The sequence below is a fragment of the Mustela nivalis genome, assembly GCF_964662115.1.
Source record: "Mustela nivalis genome assembly, chromosome: 4".
Taxonomy (NCBI): Eukaryota; Metazoa; Chordata; class Mammalia; order Carnivora; family Mustelidae; genus Mustela; species Mustela nivalis.
Window position 1 is genome coordinate 25,374,844 of NC_139023.1, and position 24,272 is coordinate 25,399,115.

Here is a 24,272-nt window from a genome sequence, read left to right on the forward strand (position 1 = left end):
GTGACTAACTCTATAATAATGTTTCTGAAGTAGAATTACCATGATAAATGAATATTATCGTGAATAGTATACTTTAAAAAAAAAGAACACGAGGCCCTCTTTGTAACAGATTTACAAATTGGATTTACCTAAAGATAACTAAGGCTATTTTATTATCTCAACTGGTCATTTGTATCTCTCTTTTCCCTCTCAACACCAATTCTTCTTAGATGTGAGGCCTTTAAGATTCCGAAGACAGCCCTATGATGATGGCCATGCGTGAAGGGTGATAAAACATTCGGCCTTGTACACAGAACACGAAGGCCCGTCCTTCCACCGCCTTCTGATCGCAGCTGCGGCACAAAGGCTTCTCTGGGCCTGGCAATCATTACAGCTCATTTCAAACACCCTACAGTGACCGCCCTTCTTTCTGGCCCACACTTAACAGCCTAAAAACCAGATGTTGAAACAGGTCTATGATTTTAAAAACAATTACCCTATAATTTGTAACACAACACATATGATATGCCATATTGCAAAATGTCAGTCTTTAGGAAAAATGGCCCTCACTTACAGTTCACTGGGATTTCCCAGAGAACACTATTCCTGGGATAATTCCTAACAACACAAAATTCCTCTACCTTTTGCCTCCTAGGCCTTGAACTTTTAGTCAGACTTACGTAAACAATGATTCTTGATGCCCTACAGCTTAGCAATCTGGAAATCAAATATTTTTAATCATTAACACTTGTAGTTTCCATAAAAATTAAGTAGCACTTGTGTGTGTGTTTGAAGCTGAAGAATCAGAGAACTTAGCTTCAAATATTCCACAAATATTATATTATTTATGAACACTAGCAAAGCATTTCATTTTAGTCTTCTTTCCTATCAAGTTTACATTCAGCACTTTGTGAACATGTATATTCTAGAAATAGCCATGCTATCTCAAGTACTTCATTTGAACTACATTAGAAACGATTCAACTTTCTGAAAGTAATGCTCCTGAACAGAATCATGCACTATGTGGCTAAAGTTACCAGCACACACCCCACCACACAAACATAACACTATATGCATACACACACACTTATGTATATATCCTATCTTTACTTATTTATAATCAATAAAATTTTATCAGGTGCCTTTAATGTATGTCACTATTAGCAGCTATAGGAAGGAAAAAATTAATAAATCCTATTGTTTCTTATGGCACTTTTTTTTTTTTTTTTTAGGTAAAGTTTCAAACTACTAACCAGTCCTAGTCACCTTGATAATAATATATGCTTATATGGGTAATAACAGTGTATGATCATTTCTGTATCCTCAGCACACAGCTCTGCACCTGGTACATAACAAGGATCAGAAAATGTCAGTTACATGAATGAATGAACTGCCTCCCCCAACCCATAAGAAATAAACCACATAGAGAGTAGTAAAGATAATGAAAAGTAACAGAATTTTTAAGCTACCTAATTTCAAGACTGGAAAGAAAATATTTTAAGTAGTATCTCAACCACCTTTTCAGTTGACAGAATGGCTCTCTACCACTGTCTTCATTTCTCTATGTGTCCATTTCCTCCCTACAGACCTTTTTGGATTAAGAAGTCTGTAATTGCATGATCACATCTAACAAAACAAATGCTGCCTGAATCACGCACATGCTCACATCCGGAACTGATATATTATTCATCTCATCTAGCAAAATCAGAACAGTCTAAGTACATTTCTTTATCTCATCCATTAAAAAAGCTGCTATAAAAACGTTCTGATGCATTTCACTGTACACTGTGATGGTACGAAGACATATGTTAGCGAGATGCCAAAATTATTGCTTTGATAGTCATACAGGTTGATTTTCAGTGATTTCAAAACCTGTCTTTCTAAGCCAAGTTTTAGTCAACAACTTTCAAAACTGTTTCTTCTCTACTATATTCATCTTCCTCCCCTGCGATGTGTTAAGTCATTTTATTCACTGCATGCCAGGCGTTAACGTACAAAGTGCTAAGACTACAGAATGGGAGATGGTGGTCAATGCCCTTCACAGGTTTGCTAAAAAACACAGGCTTTAAAGAAGATACATTACTGGGCGCCTGGGTGGCTCAGTGGGTTAAGCCGCTGCCTTCGGCTCAGGTCATGATCTCAGGGTCCTGGGATCGAGTCCCGCATCGGGCTCTCTGCTCAGCAGGGAGCCTGCTTCCTCCTCTCTCTCTGCCTGCCTCTCTGTCTACTTGTGATCTCTGTCTGTCAAATAAATAAATAAAATCTTAAAAAAAAAAAAAAGATACATTACTTAGGGAGCATGTGAAGGAAATAATTCAACCTTCTTTTGGGTTCAGAAGAGCTCACAGAAGACAGACATGAGCTGGACCCTGAAGAATGACATTTGTGAAGCAGAGAGGAGAGGAACAACATGAAAAAGGAAGTATGAAATGACAAGGAATTTTCAAAAGAGCAACCATCTGAGCACAGCTAAAACATGGGGTATACTGGCTTGAGAGAGAACTGGGATTAAAGTGCAGAAAGATGTAGGCTCGGCGGGGAGCCTGCTTGGGATTCTCTCCCTCTGCCCCTCCCACTCTCTCACTTTAAAATAAATAAATAAATAAATGTTTTTTAAAATGTAGGAGGATGTAGTGACCTGAACTTGTGGATCATAAGAAGAATTCTGAATCATTCTCTAGGCCAGCAGTACATGCCAGTACCACAGCAGTATATGAATTCTTTCCAGTAGCACAAGAAATTTTAGGGAATTAACTTCCAGATCCACAACTTCTATATTCTTTCTTAAATCTAAACTGCTTAATGATACACCAGTACCTTCACTAATTTTACTATGATACATTGACTTGGGGTGTGAAAAACATCCTGGCATTAAAAATATCTAATTTAAAATATTAATGTCAGATCTATTTCATTGAAGTAACAATAAAGCTTTATAAGGCTTTAGGTCTTCCTATCTTACATGCTTTTCTGTCAAGGATAAACTACAGAGTAAGAAATGGGAGTATTCGGTATTCTAGGATGTTCTAACTTCAGATATTATAAGTAGTGTAACAATTCTCCTTGACCTAGTTCAAACAAACAAACAAAAAAAACCTACACAAGTCCCTTTGAAGGAAAGCAAATCGAAGTGGTAAGGGGCAGCACCTCATATTCATATACATGAACAGAAAGACAAAGTCAGACTTCTCTGATAAAAATGGATAGCTGTCAGGCTCGACAAGAGCTGTCTCTTACCAGCTAAGTTATATGGTAGCTATTTTCCATAAATGGAATGGGGAAAAACTGCAATTCATGACAATACTTAATACATAAAAAGATGTTTCATTTTTTAAGGACTTTTTGCAAAGATGTATTAAAATAAACAATCCTTTCTGAGCATATTCAGTTAAATAAAATGCATCTAAAAGAACAGTAACAAGTTAGAAGTCTTTAGACAAGTCTTGGTAAAGCCCTTCTGGTGTTCTTCCATGGAACTGAGAAAACTAGATTTTAAGACCTGAACTGTATGCCCCTAAGGAAGATCTGCTCAAGCCCTAACCCCCACATCTGTGAATGTGACTTCGTTGTGGACACAGGGTCTCCGCAGCTATAGCTACAAGGAGGTCAGACTGGATTTGGCTGCACCCTAGTCTAATGACCGGAGTCCCTCTAAACTGAGGGAAATTTGGACACAGACACAGAGGGAGGATGCAGTATGAAGACACACACAGACAGGGGTGATGCATCTATGAATCAAGCAACACCAAGGGTTGCTAACCGCCATGAGAAGCTATGAGAAGGGCATGGAAAAGACTACCTGCCAGAGCCGAGGAGACGGAACCGCGGAGAGGAAATGCCTGCGGCTCCAGGCTGCCGGTGTGTGGTGCTTGCTTATGGCGGCCCTAGGAAGCAGTCACGCCGAGTAATAAATACTTATATGAAGCAGGTTTCCAATTCTCTGCTTTCAAAAAACTTGAGTCATGGCTGACAGGGCTGTTAACTATGTAATTCTGGCATATCCCTGAATCTAAAGGTATTCAAATAATTAAATGACAGAGGCACAACAAAATTCCATCAAACTTCATTGAAGTATTGTATGTGAACAAGGTTTCTCAGTGTTTACAGACTATATACTTTTTTAGAAGAAATGTAATTAATGGCAAAGTCTGTTTTTTCCTAACAATAGTAATATTCACTAATGGACACATAAATTAATTGGGGAAGGTGGAAGGTCCTTCATAACATTAAGGGATATAGTTCCACTAAATCATTTTCAGAAGTTGCATTATCTTCATATGTAAAAATAAGTGATAATTAAGATCAGCGGAAAAAATTTAAAATACTTAATCTTACATTCATAAGTTTTTTTAGACATTTAAACTTACCACAGGTATGCTGCAGGAAAGATGGATAGAATGAGCAACTAAAAAAAATACTGTTCTTATTTAAGAACAAAAATACTTACAGTAGAAAAAATGTAAGGGAAATGGCTCAGAAATAATTCAAGCACAGAGAAATGTAAAATTTCTGACTGTTAAAAGAGAGCCTATTATATGCATTTTTAAAAGAATGGATGATGATGTTTAGCAAGTCACTATAATGTTCTTAATCTACTGGATATGTTTAAAAGAGTGATGATTTTATTTTAAAACTGTAATGTTTATAATAAATGGGAAATTATATCTCCATTGCCAACTTATTGAACTTAAGATCAAAAATTTCAGATGGAAAGATAAAAATATTTTCAAATTCTTTTAAGGAAGAAATAAACAAATTGAAGACTGTTGCTTTACATGATGGAAAGCCTCTATCAGTTAAATAAATAAGCCTTGACACTTTTAAAATGGTTATCTCCTGAGATTTTATTCAGGACAGTATTATCTCAGTAAAATTTTTTGAAGAAAAATAAAAATTAAATGGTTATCTCCTAGGAACTACTCTTAGAGCAATCCTTCCCTACCTGAACTGGATTGTCCAACCTTGCACCCAAATATAAACTCTCTGCACATGAAACACAGGTGTACAAATTCCCGCACACTCAACAAACCTGTTAAAAACACTTGGTGTAGGACTGTGATCACGCTCCCGCTCTCTCTCTCTGGTGCGTTCTCTTTCTCTGTCCCGATCACGGTCTCGTTCCCGGTCTCTGTCTCGGTCTCTATCTCGATCTTTCTCTCTTCTTGAATAATAGTCCCACTGCTTGCTGGTATCCACAAGACTAGGCCATGAAGGAGCAGAACCAGGAAGGTGGGGAAAGGCAACTAAAGAAAACAACAATTAAAAACAAAAGTTATGGCACTTAAAAAAAAAAGACAAAAAAAAAAACCCCTACTTTTCAGGACAAAACTCTCATCATAATTGCTTCATTAGATTATAACAGAAACCAGTTTTATAAATAGAAAAGATAAGTAACATATGGTGAATACCCACAGTCTGGGGTAATATCCAGAAACAAACCTTAAAGACCTAATATATACTCTTCATTTGTCAAGATGAGCAGGAACCAGAATTAGATACACCACACATTTTCCAACCAAAAACATAAACCAGACATCTTCAAAGTGTTGAGAGTAAGTAATGGCCAACCTAGAAATGTGTCCTCAACAAAATTAAATCTCAAGAGCAAGAATAAAGAGCATTTTTAATAAACTTGACTGAAAGAACTTCTATGAGATATGCCTAATACATTCCAAGAGTAATCATTAAAATAACAGACACAGAATGTACCATTTCAAAACAATATAAGGAAAAACAGAATTTTAAAAATCACCTAAAAAAACTCAGTTCAAAAAGACTTGGAAAAGGTAAGGGTTAGAGGGGACAAGTTTGATTAGTTCAATAAGCACAGTAATTCAAGAGACTCAATTCACCAGTTAAATAATAGTTTATTGATTCGTACTTTTAAAAAATGTAAACAACAAAATAACCCTCTAACTATATTCTAAGTATGAGACATATAAACACACAAAATGGCTGAAAGTAAAAGGAAGTTCGGAGGAACAGAAAACACCAATTCCCTCCATCTCCATAGAAGCAGCTTGACTGATGACAAAACAGACCCACACTGAAAGGCTACGTGGGACAGAAGGGCTGAGGACAGGGAATGGAAGATGCAACTCACCAAGCAGATAGAACAAACGAAAATTCCAGGCTTTAATTTTTAGAGAGTAAAAATTAACATGAATACAGATAAAAACAGAAAAATCTACCATAATCATGGAAGATTAATATACTCTCAATTATTGCCACTTGAAGCAAACAAAAAAAAATTCACTACAGATATAGAAGATTTGAGCAAAACACTTTCAACAGGGTTGATTTAATGGACATAACATAGAATACTGCCCATAACAGTTAAATAATAATCACTCTTCTCAAGCACATATGAAACACAAAAATATATTACATACTTTTATACAATAAGTATAACAGGCACCAAATCTCCATATGTGTCAAATTAAAGACACATTTCTGAAAACCCGGGGGCCAAAAAATAATAAGTTTTGAATCATTTAGGAATAAACATAAAAATATAACATATCAAAAGGGTAGAGATGCAATCTGTTCTGGAGAGAAATTTAATCTTAAAAATACTACATTAGAAAAGATGGAAAATTAATGAGCTAAAGCTTTCAAAACTTAAGAACCTGGGCACAAACAGAATAATCCAACAGAAAGGAGATAATGAAGATAAAAGTAGAAGTAAACAGAAAAGAACCATACAATAAGAAAAAGTTGAAAGGTGGTTTTTAAAGATTAGACAAATAAAGCATAACAATATTCTGACAAGATTAAGAAAAAAAAGAGGCCACATAAACAATCAGAACCAAAAGGAAACCCTAACTACAGATGTTGCGGAGATGAAAGAATACAGATAATATACTTTATACCAATGCTTTTAAAAACTTGGCTGAAACCGACTAATTTCAAATAATCAATCAGTAACTTACCAAGAAGTGATTCAAGAATGAAAAGAAATCTTGACTACTCCCCTATGAAAGACACTCATCAGTAATTTAAAACCTTCCCAAAGACTAGATGCTTTTTACAGGTGAGTTTTGCTAATTTATAAGGTACAGACCATTCTAATATTATATGAACTTCAAAGAATAGAAAAAAAAATTATTCTCTAACTTATCCCACGTGGCTTATATAACATTAATACCAAAACCAGTAAATGTGCCACATTCACAGATTAGAGAAGAAAAACAGTATGATTATCTCAGAAAGCATTTGATAAAACTCAATATCCATTCACAGTTTAAAAGCTCTTGGAAATTTTCCTTGATATAGAACTTTCCCTGATCTAGAACTCGACCAATCACCAAACAGTAAAAGCCTAGTAATAAAATGTAAAAGAATTTTCTTTAAAAAGAAAAAAAGAAAAAAGAAAAAAAAGGGAGTTTTTTTGATTAGCATATATACTCTATGTATAAATAAAACAAAAACTAATCCTAATTCTAAATACAAGTAAATACAAACAGAACAGGAAGTTCAAATGAATATATCACCTAAAACAGCAACAAAAACATTAGGTATGAATGACTAAATCTAAGCAAAGATATGCAAGAAATGCTTGGAGATAATTACAGTACTTAACTGAAATATATTAAAGAACATTTCCATAACTGAAGAGAGTCCCTGTTCATAGATGGACTCAATGCTCTAAGATATGGTTTCCATATGAACTGATCTAAGCATCAAAGCCATTCCAATATGATTTAGTTAGAGCAAGGACTCTGGAGCCAGGCTGAATGGTTTCAACCCCTCATTCTGCCACTTACTGTGTGATATTGGGAAAACTACTGAATTTGGCCATTCTTCAGCTACTCACGGAATAATAACAGTATACCTACTTTATAAGGCTGTCAGGACTATATGAGTTAATAGTGTTTTGTCTAAAGTAAGCAAATATAAATGTAAGTTATTAATCAAAATTCCAATACAGTTTTTCATGGAACTTCCAAAGTTGATTTTAGAATGGGTATATAAGAGCAATGGCCCAAGAATACTTCTGAAGCTAAATAGATAGATTTTGCTGAACCAGATAAGATTTATTATAAAATTCATAATTAAAATCGTGTGGCATTATTTCGTACAGTTAAACTTCAACAAATAATAGTAATAGTAATAGTAATAATAATAATAGTCTAGGAAACCATGAGTCAGACTCGGGCATACTCAGAACCCTGTTCATGAATGGCTAGGACATTGTAGATCCCTCAGAAAGGACAGACTATTCAACAGATGATACTGCGACGATTATATCTTTACTTCATAACACAGGCAAAGATGAATTCCAGATGGCTTAACACATGAAAAACAATATTTGAAAACACTTTGGGGGGAAAAAACTTGAGATGGATAAAGTCATAGTCAAATACGAACCCAATTAAAATGTAGTATGACTTTACGTGGCTGTCTCCGGCCATACCACCCTGAACGCGCCCGATCTCGTCTGATCTCGGAAGCTAAGCAGGGTCGGGCCTGGTTAGTACTTGGATGGGTGACTTTACGTGGCTGATGAAGTACAAGAAAAAAAAATGGTATTTTAAATTTATTTGCCCTAGGGATCTTCTCCTTTCCAGGGCTCAAGTGTTAGAATTGTCTCTATAGTATACAGTAGCTACATAGTCACAATAACATAAATATGGCTATTGTTTAGCTTTTAGAATAAAAAAGTTATCAGGGCACAGATAGTTTTGGTTACAAGACAGATAAAAACTGTTTTTTCTTTAGAGATTTTATTTATTTATGGGGGGGTGAAGGAAGGAGCAAGGGGAGGAGCAGAGTGAGAGGGACAAGCAGACTCGGTGCTAAGCGCAAAGACTGACATGGGGATCGTTCTCAGGGCCCTGAGATCAAGACCCACATAGAAACCAAGAGTCAGATCTTAACAAACTGAGTCATCCAGGTGTCCCAAATATAAATGTTTCTAAGCAGAAGTATGGCTGACCAAAGCTGGTCAGCTTAGAGGCGAAGGCTTAGAAATTTGCACCATAATAGTAATAGATACTGACAGTGAAGGCTTAGAAATTTGCACAGTAATAGATACTGACAGTACATGAAACCAAGGGCATGTATATTAAAAAAAAGGGGGGGGGGAAGGGAGGAACAAAAATAGTGATATAAAATCATTGCTAGGGAAAAGAGAGGGTAGTGACGGCGAGCATGCCAGATACACAACTGTCAGAAGAGGGGATAAAAGATGGCAACCACAGTGACATACATCAAGAAACAGGGTGACAAGCTTATGGAAGAATGCCAATGCAGACCAGAAGAAGAACTAAAAGCCATCAAACATGCTTTTCTCTTCAGTTCTTCGATAATTCTACAAAGATTACTTTTTAACTAGGTCTCATTTTATAAGCACCATCTTAATATGCACATCAAGAAAAATCAGTATTTCCATCTACAATTACGTCATAGTGTTTGAGGATCCATTTCAAAATTCTTAAATAAATTAACAAAGGTAAAACAGAATTACTAACAAAGAGGAAGCTGTATCTATAACCTTTTTTTCTTCAAAAAATTTTTTTTAAAGATTTTATTTATTTATTTGACAGAGAGAACAAGAGCTCATGCATACATAAGCAGGAGGAATGGCAGAGGGAGAAGCAGATGCTTAACTGACTTAGCTACCCAGGCATCCCCCAAATTTTTAAAAATTGAATTCAATTTTTTTAACTGAAATATATTTGACACATAATATTGTGAAAGTTTAAGGTGTGCAACATGTTTACTTGTTCATTTGCAAACAATTAATAATTATTATAATTATATTATTATAATACAATTGCCATTGTAATGATAGTTAGCACCTCTATCAAGTCATATAATTATTACTTCTTTTTTGTGGTGGGAATAATTAAGTTCAATTATTCAAGATACTTTAAAAAAATCATATAAGCAGGTGTCATGGTACTTAAATATTCCTTATATATGGTAGAAATTGTATTGACCTCATTTTTTTTCAGTGCAGAAGAACTATTTTTATTTAAATTCAATTAATTAACTATAATGCATTATCAGTTTCAGAGGCAGAGGTGATTCCTCAGTCTTCTATAGTAGGCAGTGCTCATTATATCACATGCCCTCCTTAATGTCCATCATTCCACAGTTTTGTTTGATTAGGATGAAGAAAATTCCTAACTTTCTTCTCATTAATTCTTGCAATATGCTTTATAATTGTTATTACTAAAGAATTCCTTCATTTAAAAAAATGTTTCTCTCTGAGAGAGTTGGGGTTGGTAAAGAGTGAGCAGAAAACTTACTGATTAAAATTTACTTTGAGAAAAGAATGCTTAATTAATATTTAGAAAAAATGAAATCTTCCACAAGGAAACTGTAGGTAATCTGAAAAACGAAGTCTTATTCTTTCTGATAGGGGATATTTGTTCATGTGTATTCAAACAAATACAGAAGGAATCTCATGACAAAGCAGAAAATAACAAGTGATATAAAAAAGGTAAAAATAAAATTTTAAATAATTTAACAATGCTTACTTACATATTACATTTTACTGTGCTGAGCACTTTAGGCTCAAACTTTATTTTACAGAGAGGGAAAATGATTTAGGTTAACTTATCCCAAGTTGCTAGGATAATATAGACCCAGGACACACCCCCAGGTAATGGCAGGGCCTATGCTACATTGCCTCAGAGTGCAGAAAAGAAAGAGAACTTGGGAGCGCCTGGGTGGCTCAGTGGGTTAAAGCCTCTGCCTTCGGCTCAGGTCATGATCCCAGGGTCCTGGGATCGAGCCCCACATCGGGTTCTCTGCTCAGCGGAGAGCCTGCTTCCTCCTCTCTCTCTGCCTACTTGTGATCTCTGTCAAATAAATAAATTAAAAAAAAAAAAAAGAGAGAGAACTTGGGAGCTTGTTGGAGATGGGGAGGTATAATCACAAAAATAACAGCTAATATTTGGGTGTTTATTAAATGGAAGGTTTAAGGTGTTTTAATGTAGTCTCACTGAACCTCAACTTTATGAGGAAGAATTATGCTACTGAAGACCTATGAAAGTGACATAAATAATGAGAGGGAAAAGCAAGTTTCTAACCCAAGGAGCAAGACTTTCTGGAAGCCCAGCAATAATGAATAAACAAACAACCAATCAAATAAAAAAAATTGTTATAATCATTGAAATGAGTCAACCGACCACCTTTTGATGTAAATGAATGGCATATATGTATTTGGAATAAGGCAGGTCTGAGGGACAGTACCACACCCCAAGAGAGAAGCCTCGAAGGAAAATGGAAGGATACAACTGGCACTTGAGCTGCCACCAAGATCTAGAACTCCTGGTGTGTAAATGCCATTGGAATCATTCAGTGTTCTCCATCCCCAGTGGTACTACCTGAATATAAGACACCATCGTTTCTTCCTCTGGATTATTCCAACAGCTTCTTGCTCTCCAACTAAATCAAGCATTTATGCCAGTCCTATCTTGCTACCCACCCTACAAATCCATAATTTCCTCACAGTAAGCAGCCAGAATGGACTTTTTCAACTCTAAGTCTAGCAATTTCATAGCTCAGCATTGAACTAAATGGCTCCTCACAGCCCTCTGAATAAGGTTGAAAATCTAAATAGCATGGCTCCAACACCCTGCATAATCTCCTGTGTCATCTCAAAGCATTCATCATGCAACTCTACACTCCAGTCACACCACATTTCCTTCAGTTCATAAAGCCTACCAGGTTCTCTCTTACCCCTGTGTCTCGGGACATGATCTAAACCTTAAATCACATCATCTACCTCTTCACTCCTTCTGGAGTGGGAGACCCCTCCACTATGCTCCCATGACACCTTCTTCTGCCACCTCACTGGCTATTCCTCACTGGTCTATAAATTTGATAAGGGCAAACTTAGGTTTAGTTTACAGTACTCCTAAAACCTAGTACAATGCATAGCATTTTTTTAAATGAATAAATGATCAAGAGATCTAACCAGAAAGTGGTAACAGAAGCCCTTAGAATGGATTATGTTGTAAAGAGTGAACAGGAAAGAGGACCTGGCCAAATGATCTACAAACAAAACAAAACAAAACAAAACAAAAGAGCGAGGGCAAAGAGGAGGACAATGTTAGCTGGATGCCATGACTCAAGAAACAAAAAAGATTCTGAACAAAGACTAAGTTTGTTGACAAATCTTAAATCCTTTCAGGAAAAGGCAAGGTAAAACTATCCTTGCTGTACAATCATTTCTTAATTTTTAGAAGTACAGTTGATAAAAAATAAAAAATTATTCTGTTAAGTAACCTTGAATGTAAGACCTAGTGTATTTTTAATTGCTCCGTGAGATAGTATTTTAAAAGATGGAAGTATGTTTTGATTGCTTTTAAAAATACTGAAGTACTGGTTCAAATTGAATCTGGGCAACTAAAAATAATACTTACCATTGCCATATGGAAAAGCACGTGCAGAACGACTATCATAACCAGAGGAATGTCCACTGTTGAAGAAAAATATATTTTTATGTGTTGTGAATAAGTTCTAAATTTTAACAGTTTGGTACAAATGCAAAACATCAAGGCAGAATTATGACTTTTACTTAACCATCATATAATGATAAAACTTAATTGTGTAATTTTATTTTTTAATAAAAAACAGGCTTTTAACCTCAAAACATATTAAACCTAACACCCACTTATAAAGAAAAACATAGCTTGCTAGTACTATTTAATGTGAATAATCCAATCAATTCAGCTTGACTCCCAAGATAACAGAAACTTTGAGGCTAATATAGTACTTGAGATTTCACCAAAAGTTAGTCTTAAAAAATGATTTTAATAATTCAGAAATTCAGCCCCACTGACAGGATAAACAAATAATACTTTTTAACATTCTGATTGAGAAAAATATATATTTAACAAAGACCTAATAAAATTAAATCCTTATACTCTCACAATTAAAACTCTTGTGAGTTATATCATTTCCTTTTTGAAAATTCTGCATGGTTTGATCCCATTGATATAATGTTCTCACAACTTTTCTATTAATATAATTTGGATCACTTTCTCAGAAATACATTATTTTCATAAAAGTTCACTTGTTACTTAAAAGGAAACAGTACTGGTTCCTTTTTTTTTTTCTTTTAGTGAATTCCATTTGCCAAGAATTGTGCTGATGTGTTATATTCACCAGCTGTTTTAATCTTCACAACTTTATTAATCCCATCTGGTAAAAGGAAACTGAGTCTCAAAGAGTAGTTATGAACCTTCCCTAGCAATACAAAGCTAGGGAATTCTGAAGCCAAAATTCGAGCCAAATCTGAGCCAAAGCTCTATGTTGTTAAACACTATACTGCCATCTGTGAGGTAAATACTCCTTAGTACAGCATTACAACTAATATAAACCAAAAATGCGGGGTATAAAAAAGAAGGTTACTGCCATGCAGAATGGATCCAAGCTTCCTTTGTGGAAGTTAAGTTACATAGAGCCGGGCCATAAGGAGTAAGGCACCTTTATTATGGTTCCTGATTATAACTGTCTCTCCTTAATCCTAAAACAGGCATTATTATTCATGATTACCAGTCATCTGTTTGGGTATCCCTCAAAAATTACTATAGCCAAGCTTTTCCCAATCTTTTTTACCAATCTAGAGGCTTCTTTAATCAGGGTGTCAAATCAAAGCAAGAGATTTCAAAATACCATCATTTGTTTTCTCTATCCTGTTTTGTTACTGAACTTTTAAGTTCAACATCTTATAGAAAAGTAACTACCATAGATCTAGACTCATGACTGAAAAGACAGGTACTACTTAATGTTTACAAAATTAAATCTTTGAAAATACTACCAAGATATGTATTTGGCTTTTCTGGCAAAAGTCTACCAATGATAAAGTTTTACCCTATTCATACTGATTTACCTTTCTATTGTTGGTATAAGAGATGGAGGTGGAGCGCCTGGTGGAGGAGGAAAACCTGAAACATTCAATCATAAGATAAAAAAAAGTTAACAGAATGTACTTTTAATGTCAAGTGTAAAACAAAGTTGCTGCATATCACTAAATTTCTCTGGGGACATAATGTGCTTCTCTATGTTATAATGAACAGAAAAAAATGGAGCTTAAACTTAATAATAGATTTTCTGAGCAACAAAACTTTAAATGAACAATCTGGTCTAACACACAGAGCACAAACTGGGAGTCAGGACACCCGGTCTTATTTTCAGCACCACACACAGCCCATTTTGTGAGTATGAGAAAGTTAATCTCAATGCCTTACCTTATCCATATACAAAACGGTAGTAGTATTACCAACAGATATGTTATACTTGAAATACTTTTGAAGAAAAGCAAATAAAATAGCATTTACCTCTTTCAAAAAATATTTTGTGTTTTAGATGTGTAGAAATTTCCTTACGATATATAATTATAAATAAAATCTTACCAGTAAATATATAAATGCTTAAGGCTGAGAATATCCCTCATAAAATATGTTTTAAATAGCACAACCCTAAAGAACTATTTTACAAAGAAGGGCATATAATATAGTTTTTGTTAGTTTGGAGAAAATAATTTGCACCTTTATATCATGAAGTCTGTATTCTCAATAATTCATAATACCTAAATGAAAGAACACAGAATATGGCTAAAAGGGACCTTAATAGTTTATCTACTCTGCACTTTCAAATTCAGAAAGGCAATAAAGCATCCCAACATAAGACTTTAAGATTCAACTTAAAAAACTTAGGATACCAATTCCTTCCCAAGTTTTAACAACCCTCACTATTAGGAAATGAATTAAATTCTGGAATTTAGATCTCTCACACTACAATTCATAGGCTGTCCTCAATGAGAACCAGAAGCAATCCATTATCATATTCTCTATCGCCCTCTGCATACTTGAAAACACTTCCACTAGCCTCCTCCTTTAGTATTCTATGTAAAAATGAATCCCAGTTCTCTAAACCCTTCTCAAAGTCCATTTAAATCACTTTTTGGAACTGCTACAAGTTGTTTCAAATTCACCATGCTTATCTTCACTATACCCAATTTCAAGATCTGTAACTCCTCTATTAAGCATCTCAGAGCTATGAAGTTAAGCAATGACCACAATCCTGTCTTAAACAGCTTTTCAACCACATTTCCTTTTAAACTAGACACACCAATGGTTCTTTTATGACTTGTCCTGATAAGCCTTTTTCAGCCACATTGATACACAATCAGCGACTTACTATTCCACAACTAAATACGTGTACTGTCCCATGCTACCTAAACTCCCCTATTTCTCTTTATCAAGGCCATTTTTGAATTCAGACAAACCCTTTCAAGCATGGTCAACTCTCCTTTTCTTTGGCTCTGGATACTGAATTCAATAACAAATACACTTGCTATCATATTTGCATCACACTCTAAAAACACTGAAAAAGTGGGGAAAACCACCCTTGGTCCCACATAAACTATTGATCACACCATTACAACAATCAACAATTTCACCACTCTAAGAACCACCATCTGACTGACCAGTTTGTCTGTCTATCTAACTGTACAGTTCAGAATATATTTTCTCACAATACTGAGTTTTGCCAGCAGGGTTAAAAAAAAAATCAGAAACCATGATAAAGTCTCGATAAATGATCTTTCTCTTCTTTTGCAGTTGCTTTATCATATAAAAAAATTCACTGGTCTGAAAAAAACTTTTTCATAAAAGTCTTATTTTATATTCCATACTGTTTTCTTGAACAAATTGATACGGTGAGAATTTTCTCAGAATCGCTGTTTCTACAGAAATGGGTAAGACAGGTATAAGAAAACTAAGTATCTTAATCAAAACTGGAATGAAGCAAAGGCAGAGCTGAAAATAGGACCTTGAAACCCCAATAGCCTATTCCATAGTCTAACCATATCGACACTGTCCCTCCTGTAACTCTAAGCTTGAAATTTCATGTTTATTAACAATGATGGAGAAAACATGAAAAAAGTTTTACCTGGAGGTGGTACAGTTATTGGAATACCTAAAAAACAAGTGATGAAATTTAATATAGTAATTGGATTTTATAACCTGTTATGTATTTATGCCATCACCAAAAAAAAAAAAAAAAAAAAAAACCAAAAACCAAAAACCTTTGAAAATAAAACCCCTTGCCTCATTTTCCTGGCTTATTCACTCAAAAGAAGCATTCTGTTTTCTTGCAGAGGACCAACAATTCCAGTATAACATCCGACTTCCTGATGAAAACCCAGTCTAACAACTTGGTAACAAGATTTCCCCTACTAGGTATAATCACAAAGTTAGACATCAGTTGAAAAAGCACACTTGTGCATTTTTAGTGCACAAATATCAAACTCCATGAAATTAACACTAAGTCTGATAATCAACATCTGATCTTATTTAATATTTTAATCGAGAAATTATCAATGGGATCTTTATACTGAAGGTAATACAAGGTAACTCTGAAGATGATGACTTTTCACTTTAGTAACTAAATTTTGTGGGACATTCAAATGCTGATTTGGGTCATTTTACTATTGTTGACAGGACTAGAGGAAAGGCTATTATTTGCTCTGATTTGTGGGAGTGGAAAAGGGGGATATAGCCTATTCATATATACATACACCCCCAGGGCTCATTAAATGTGGACAATTTATCTATAGGAGTCAGTGAAATACTAATTTGAGCGACTCTCGTTCATTTGCACACATTATAAACTTTAAGAAATATACTATGTGTAAATTACATTCTCAATTTACATTGGTCAAATGTGCCCTTAAACCCTAATGTAAAAGTTATGTGACATACAAATTCTTTTTGTTTGAAGAAAAATGACATTTCTAAGTAGGAAAATAGAAAAAAAGTTTTTTTCATAAAAAATTTTATACCATAACTTCAACGTAGAATTTTTTTACTGATCCTATCTTAAAAACTGCATCAAAATTAGTCCAAAAGAGGGGGAAAAAAGTCAAATTCATTAATTAAATGCATGGGAAAAAATAAGGAAAACAATTACTTTCAAATGTTTTGTCAATGGAAACATCTGTTAATAATTTGGAATTTTCCTATGCATGTTTTACCAGAATAAGAGGTTTATATAAAAAAAAATCTTAAGGCAGCCAGTGGCTTTAAAATGGAAAATGAAACACCTGATTTAACCACCCACCCATACAATAAAAGGATATGCTAAACTTACAATACCAACAATACTGAAAACGATATGTAAAAGACATGTAAAGCCATTATTTTTCAAAAATCATTAGACCTCCAAATGTCTACTAACTCAATCTATACTTAATGGCAATTATCTTCCATCCTGAAGTTACCTTACTGTTTCCTAAATTACTGAACTAAAAGAATCCAGCAAACAATACAAGCTACCAAGATCCCAGACACCATACTAAATGGGAAAAGAAAGGCAGAGCATATTGAACTTTCTTAATATCTACTATCAAGTAATTTTCTTTAAAACAGTATAAAGTCTTTTAGAGCACTGTTTAACTTCACTATGTGACCTAGTTTTTAAAATACATTTTTGTTTGTTTTTTATATGTATAGTAGTCCCTTCTTAGTCATGCTTTCCACAGTTTCAGTTATCTGCAGTCAACCACATTCTGGAAGCAGGTGATCCTCCTCCTTATGTACTGCCAGATCAACAGTAGCCTAATGCTATGTATGTCAGTGCCTATGCCATTCACCTCATTTAATCTCAGGACATAGGCATTTTATAAACTCATGTCATCATAAGAAAGGTGAGCACAGTACAACTGAGATATTTTCAGAGAGAGAAGGAGAGATCACATTAAAAAAACTTTTATTACAGTATATTGTTATAATTGTTCTATTTTATTATTGTTAATCCCTTACTGTGTCAAATTTATAAATTAAGTTTTATCATAGATTATGTATGAAGAGGAAAAAAACATAGCATATATAAGGTTCAATGCTATCTACCATTTCAGGTACTCACTGGGGTTCCTGGGACATAGACCTTGCAGATAAAGGCGGGGGGGTGGGGTGGGGAACTACAGTATAAGCTAACTGTATGAAATTCAGCAAACCACTCTATAATCCTAATAAACTACTTAAATGAACACATGAGCAACATATATCACTCTAACTAAAATGCACTACAGCTCACTAAAATGTGAATTCATGCAAAATAACTAAGAAATTACTAGTCAGGCCTCTCAAAATTTAGTCTTCAAAAACCTATAATCTGTCAAATTTTCAGAAAACAAAGATAAAAAGACTTATAACCAAATTATTAAATATGCCCTGAAGGTTGTTAAAATTAGTCTGCTTTTAATTTTAATCTCACTACAACAGTATTATAGGACAGGTTTTTAAAAAATCAACTGGAAAGAATTCACAAAAAGAAAATTCATGCTATATGTAAAGATGTCATTCTAGTCACTATCTACTCATCACAAGATTAGCGTGAGAACTAAAAAAGGCCCTTCTTGTGAGGGCTGTATTTCATCTAAGATATTTCAATGCAAATCCTTATTAGTAAATGTTCACTGAACAAGAGCCACGAAGTTGACGAAACACAATACAAATCAATTCTTTAGTATTATCAGATGTACTTTCAAAATGCAATATGGAAGTTTAGCATGTGACAGTGTTGGTTCAATGTAATGCTTATTCAAAACTTACGATTTAGTATTTGACTTTTGTTAGCAAAAGAAAAACAACACAAGGAAAAAGAAAATTGGTCTCAAAAATTCCTGTCCTCAGTCTCAACACTCCCACCTTTCTGAGCAACACACGTGCTGCCTAACCAACAGGCTGAAATGACACGAGGGAAGTACTGTGTTTCACTGTTTCCTTTATCTGTAAAAGGAGTAGGACAAAAATGTTGATTTCCCTGGAAAGCTTTGCATAACAGTAATAAGAGTAAGATTTCTAGTACTGTAGGCCAAAGCTTTTGGAAAAGTAAGATTCAAGTTCTAACAGGACTGGATAAATTATTGGTTTTGAAACTTTAGTGACCATCAGAAGCACCTGGAGTTGGTAAAACACAGACTGCTGGGTCTGCTGAATTTCTGATTCAGTAGGTCTGGAATGGGGTCCGAGAATCTGCATTCCTAACAAGGAGATGCAGATGTTGCTGAGCAGTGACCATACTTCGAGAATCAATAAATCAGATCCTAAACCTCTCTACAGATTGCACTGCTTAACAGCTCAATATTCAATACACATAAATTCCATTTCAATTTTTCATGAAACGAACAAAGCATGTGACACCCTTAAGTAAAATAATTGAGCTATATGATAGCCTATGCTAACTATCTGGCATCCTTGAAAGAATCAGATTGACTTTTTCCAGTAATGCACACTCTTCAGGGGAAAGCATGTAGTGCTGGTGGTGGGGGGGGGGGGGGACCTGAAATTCTATTTGGGAACTAAAGGAACTGAAGCAAAGAAATAGAAAGGCAGCAGCCCTGTGATATTTTTGTTCTTGTTTTTGTTTTAAAGATTTTATTTATTTTACAGACAGAGATTACAAGTAGACAGAGAGGCAGGCAGAGAGGAAGGGAAGCAGGCTCCCTGCTGAGCAGAGAGCCCCGACACAGGGCTCCATCTCAGGACCCAGAGATCATGACCTGAGCTGAAGGCAGAGACTTTAACCCACTCAGCCACCCAGGCGCCCCATACTTTTTGAAAGGTATTTAACTATATTTTTAAAATTTGCACAAATTAATAGAGGCTCTGCAGTCAACAACAACAACAAATAAAAATTGTGTATAAACTCATTCTCAATGCAGCCCATCATTGTTTTTCTAAGGCAGAAAAGAGTTTATATATGCTAGGGTAGCCTCTGATACGGCCTTTAAGGATCCCTGATAGCAGATATTAAAGCTTTTTTTCCCCAAAGATTTTACTCATTTATTTGACAGGGAGAGACATAGTGAGAGAGGGAACACAAGCAGGGGGAGTGAGAGAGGGGGAAGCAGGCTTCCTGCCAAGCAGGAATCCTGATGAGGGGCTCAATCCCAGGACCCTGGGATCATGACCTGAGCGGAAGGCAGACGCTTAATGACTGAGCCACCCAGGTGCCCCTATTTATGCCTTTTTATACCTTTGGTATTTATACCCTCCCCCTGAGTATGGGCTGCATATAATGACTTATTTCTAACAAACAAAATCCAGCAAAATGATGGGATGTCACTTCTGTGACTAAAGACAGTGGCTTCTATTTTGCTGGAATCCTCTACGGTTTTCTTGGCATGCATGCTTTCCTGAAGCAAGCTGCCATGTAGGAGAAGTGAATCCTGATTGTAACAAAGAGGTGGATAATCTTGAAAAAGAGTATTTCCTCAGTGAGGCCTTTGAGATGACCATCCCAAAGTCTGTGGCAGACTGAAGCAGAGGACCCAGCTAAGCCTTCCCCACATTCCTAACTCATGAAAACTGTTCAATAAATATATCTTGTTTTAAGTCACTACGTTCTGGAGTGATTTGTTACTCCGCAACAACTAACAAATATGTGTTAATAACTACCTATCATTTCTTTATTAAGTTCAAGTGAAAGAAAACATGGCAGAATTATGCAAATTATGCTTCCAATTTCTCACTAGTAACTTCTAAATTTCATCAGCACATTTATTATGTCACAAATCTAAGCTTGCTCATTTTAATCCTAACTGATTTCTACTTCTAAGTCAAGCCTGTAAGTAAATTCTGCACAAAGAAATTGAGTACATAAAGTCAAGGTTTATAAAAATCTTTAAATATTACCTTCCAGTGCTCGCTTCGGCAGCACAAATACTAAATATTATCTTCCACTACATGCTTTTCTGTGCATCAATCTTACACATACACACACAGAGTCTAACATCTGCCCTTTAAAAATAACAGCCTATTTTGAGTTTACTGAGAATACTGATAGGCTACTGGGTTTTTTTTAATATTAAAAAAAGAGAGAGAGGGGCGCCTGGGTGGCTCAGTGGGTTAAGCCGCTGCCTTCGGCTCAGGTCATGATCTCAGGGCCCTGGGATCGAGTCCCGCATCGGGCTCTCTGCTCAGCAGGGAGCCTGCTTCCCTCTCTCTCTCTCTGCCTGCCTCTCTGTCTGCTTGTGATCTCTGTCTGTCAAATCAACAAATAAAATCTTTAAAAAAAAAAAAAAAAAGAGAGAGAGAGAAGATAAGTACAGTTCTTAAAAACCTCAAGGAATTCAGGACACCTGAGTGACTCAGTTGGTTAAGCAGCTGCCTTTGGCTCAGGTCACAATCCGGGGGGTCCTGGGATCAAGTCCCACATCAGGCTCCTTGCTCAGCGGGGAGCCTGCTTCTCCCCTTGCTTGTATACATGCTCACTCTCTCTCTCTCCCCCTCTCTGCGACAAACAAATAAATAAAACCTTAGAAAAATTTTTTTCAAGGGAATTCTTTTTTAAAGGTACTTCTGGAAAATCTATTTTTGGCAAAAAGCATCAGTTAATAAGCAGATTTGCTGAGTAAGACCAAAAATCTTATAGAACTATAAAAATTAGCTTAATAAATATTATATTCGTAAATTAACTTCTCAAAATTGTACTTTCTCAAGCGTGCGGATAATATTCATCCAGAATAGTCCAAGCTTCTGCCAAAGCAGCAGTTCTTAAAGTGTCACCTGGAGATCCCAGGCAGTCCCTAAGATCCTTTTAAGGAATCTGCCAGGTTAAAACTACTTTCATAAAAATACTAAGATGTTATTTGCTATTTTCATGCTCATTCTCTTACAAGTGTCCAATAAAGTATTCTAGAGGCTACATGACATGTAAAATGACAAAAGATTTAATGCAGAAACAAAACGGGAGAATCCATTTTTTTTCTATTAAGCCACACAGTTATATATATATTAAAAAAAAAAGTTTGTCAAAGTGTAAAACAAGACCACTCTTTACACTACATGTTAATGCTAATATGTAATGGGTTTATTATGAGTATTTTTTACATAACATGTTAACCTCACAGCTTTCTAATACAAAAAATATACGTACTATGCATAAATAAAAGCTCTTTGGGAGACTGTAGTAATTTCTTTTTAGTGTATAAAGTGCTCTCTGACCAAAAAGTTTAAGAGCCACTGTACTGGAACTAGACTGCTAACAGAAAACTAATCTACAATGTAGGCTTTAGAGGAAATGCAAAAAGACTACAGATGTGAGCTGCCTTTCTCCCTAACCCCATGTGTGTCACTGCTACAACCCCAAATCATCAAGATATTTAAGGAATGAACACAATTTTTAAGTGCATATAATTCAAAGTACTACATGACTAGTGAGACACTAATGTACTTGGTAATAGTTTTTAGGAATAAATTTAGGAATTCCTTCTAAATGCAGAATTGCACCCATTTTAAGCTCTAGATAAACAGCTAAACCCTATATCCACTTTTAAAAGCAGGAATCATTGTTCTCTGTGGTCTGCACTAATTGGACTATTTAGTATCTCAGTAAGGCAAAGAGCCTTCCTCAACTTAATGGAATCCTGAGCTAGATTTTAACTGTTCTGAAGATTTACAGAACCATAGCCACATGAGCCTTGATTTTTATTAGTATAACAAGAAATGAGCTAAAATAAATTTAGTCTTCTCTCTTTTAATAAACTCTATTATTAAAAATGAAGATAAAATAGGATGATACTAAGAAAATTAATATTTGAAAATCTAAAGTTAAGGTTTATATTTAGTTTGTACATAGTTAAAAAAAATAGTTTACAAACATTAAATTACTTTAAAAAACAAGATAAGCCAGACACAGGACAAACACTGTAATGATTTCACTTACACGAAGTACCTACAATAGGCAAATTCACAGAGAAAGAAAGAATAGAGGCCATGGGAGCTGGGGGATGGGGTAAAGGTTACTGTTTACTAAGTACAATTTCATTATGCATAATGAAAAAGTTTTAGGTATACATCATAGTGATGGTTATACAACTTTGTCAATGTATTTAATGCCAATGAACTGGAGACTTACTGATAGTTAGAATAATTAAGTATTATGTATATTTTTACCACATAAAAGAGTACCATAAAATCAACTGCACTATAACACGAATCTTTTAATTTTACAATTCTTCTTCCAATAAACAAGTATATCACAACTGGTTTATCCAGTAAACAGACTTAACACAAATCAGGCAAACAGCAAAATCTCAGCTAACTGGATTAAAAAAAAAAAAAAATCTGGTTCCTGCTCTTTACAGGCTCCATAAACTTCTCTACCCAGAAATATAGATGCACGCACTTCAATATGAGGGGAAAAGTTAAAAGGAAAAAACCAAACAAGTTTTAACAGACACGTTTTTGGGGTGAATATACACATGATGCCATGATTCAATTCAAAACAGTTAACAAAACAGGCTTTTGGACAAAACCACCTGCTAGTTCTGCTATTTCCTAGCTACTGCTTGAACTCGTTTGAGTCCTGGTTTCTCTTCTGTAAAATCAGAATAAAATCTATTTCAGTTGTTGTCAAGGAGCATACTGCATTAATACATGAAATGTGCTCAGAACAGTACCTTTAATAATAAATAAGCATTCAATAAATATTAGCTGCTATTAGCTACTACAAGTGACCCTTGAACAACAGGCTTTGAACTGCACAGATCCAATTATACATAAATTTTTTTTTTAAGATTTTAAAATTTATTCATGAGAGAGAGAGAGAGAGAGAAAGAAAGAGGCAGAGAGAGCACAGCAGGGGGAGAGGCAGAAGGAAAGGGTGAGGCAGACTCCCCGCTGAGCCAGGAGCCTGACATGGGGCTCCAACCCAAGACCTGGAGATCATGACCTGAGCTGACGGTAGACACTTAACCATCTGAGCCGCCCAGGTGCCCCATATGTTGATTTTCTTATAGTACAGACCTATAAATGCATTTTTTCTTCTTTATGATATTAACATTTTCTTTACTCTGCCTACCTTTATTATAAGAATACAGGCTTTTATAATAAGGCTATAAAACAGCCTTACTGTAAATACAGAGAAAGTCTTGAATGGTCTGGAGAGGAGACCAAACCAGCCACCATATTCCCTTAAGCCAAAGGCTAATCCAGAGAAAGGCTCTTATAACCCTCCTCAATAACATAAAAACATAAAAATAACATAACATAAAAAATATGTGTTAACTGACTGTTTGTTATTAGTAAAGCTTCCAGTCAACAATGGGCTATCAGTAATGTAGATTTTTGACCGGGGTTGGTGGCCCAAGGTCAGTTAAATTTCTACTATTACTCTACTATTACACTGAAAGCATGAAGCCCCAAATAGGGGTGTAGCAGATCATTTCTGTATTTGTCTCATCATATACAGGCCTATAGCCTTGAAAGCATGTGCATTTGAAACATATTTTAATGTTTAAATTCTCAAAGGATTTTTTTCCT

The 24,272-nt window shown here is 35.2% G+C and overlaps 1 protein-coding gene across 31 annotated transcripts in view; it reads right to left on the bottom strand.

Annotated features, from left to right (window-relative positions):
- The window catches only part of FIP1L1 (factor interacting with PAPOLA and CPSF1), a 78,155-nt gene that overhangs the window by 5,504 nt on the left and 48,379 nt on the right, over positions 1-24,272 (bottom strand). For 16 of the 31 annotated variants that reach the window (XM_082728319.1, XM_082728324.1, XM_082728325.1 and 13 more), the window contains 4 exons: positions 15,895-15,921; positions 13,832-13,886; positions 12,360-12,415; positions 5,009-5,222 (listed from right to left, as the gene is read on the bottom strand). In XM_082728319.1, the coding sequence (XP_082584445.1) occupies positions 5,009-5,222; positions 12,360-12,415; positions 13,832-13,886; positions 15,895-15,921 (352 nt within the window). The remainder of the gene's footprint in view (positions 1-5,008; positions 5,223-12,359; positions 12,416-13,831; positions 13,887-15,894; positions 15,922-24,272) is intronic. The other 15 variants (XM_082728328.1, XM_082728329.1, XM_082728315.1 and 12 more) reach the window with 1 other exon arrangement.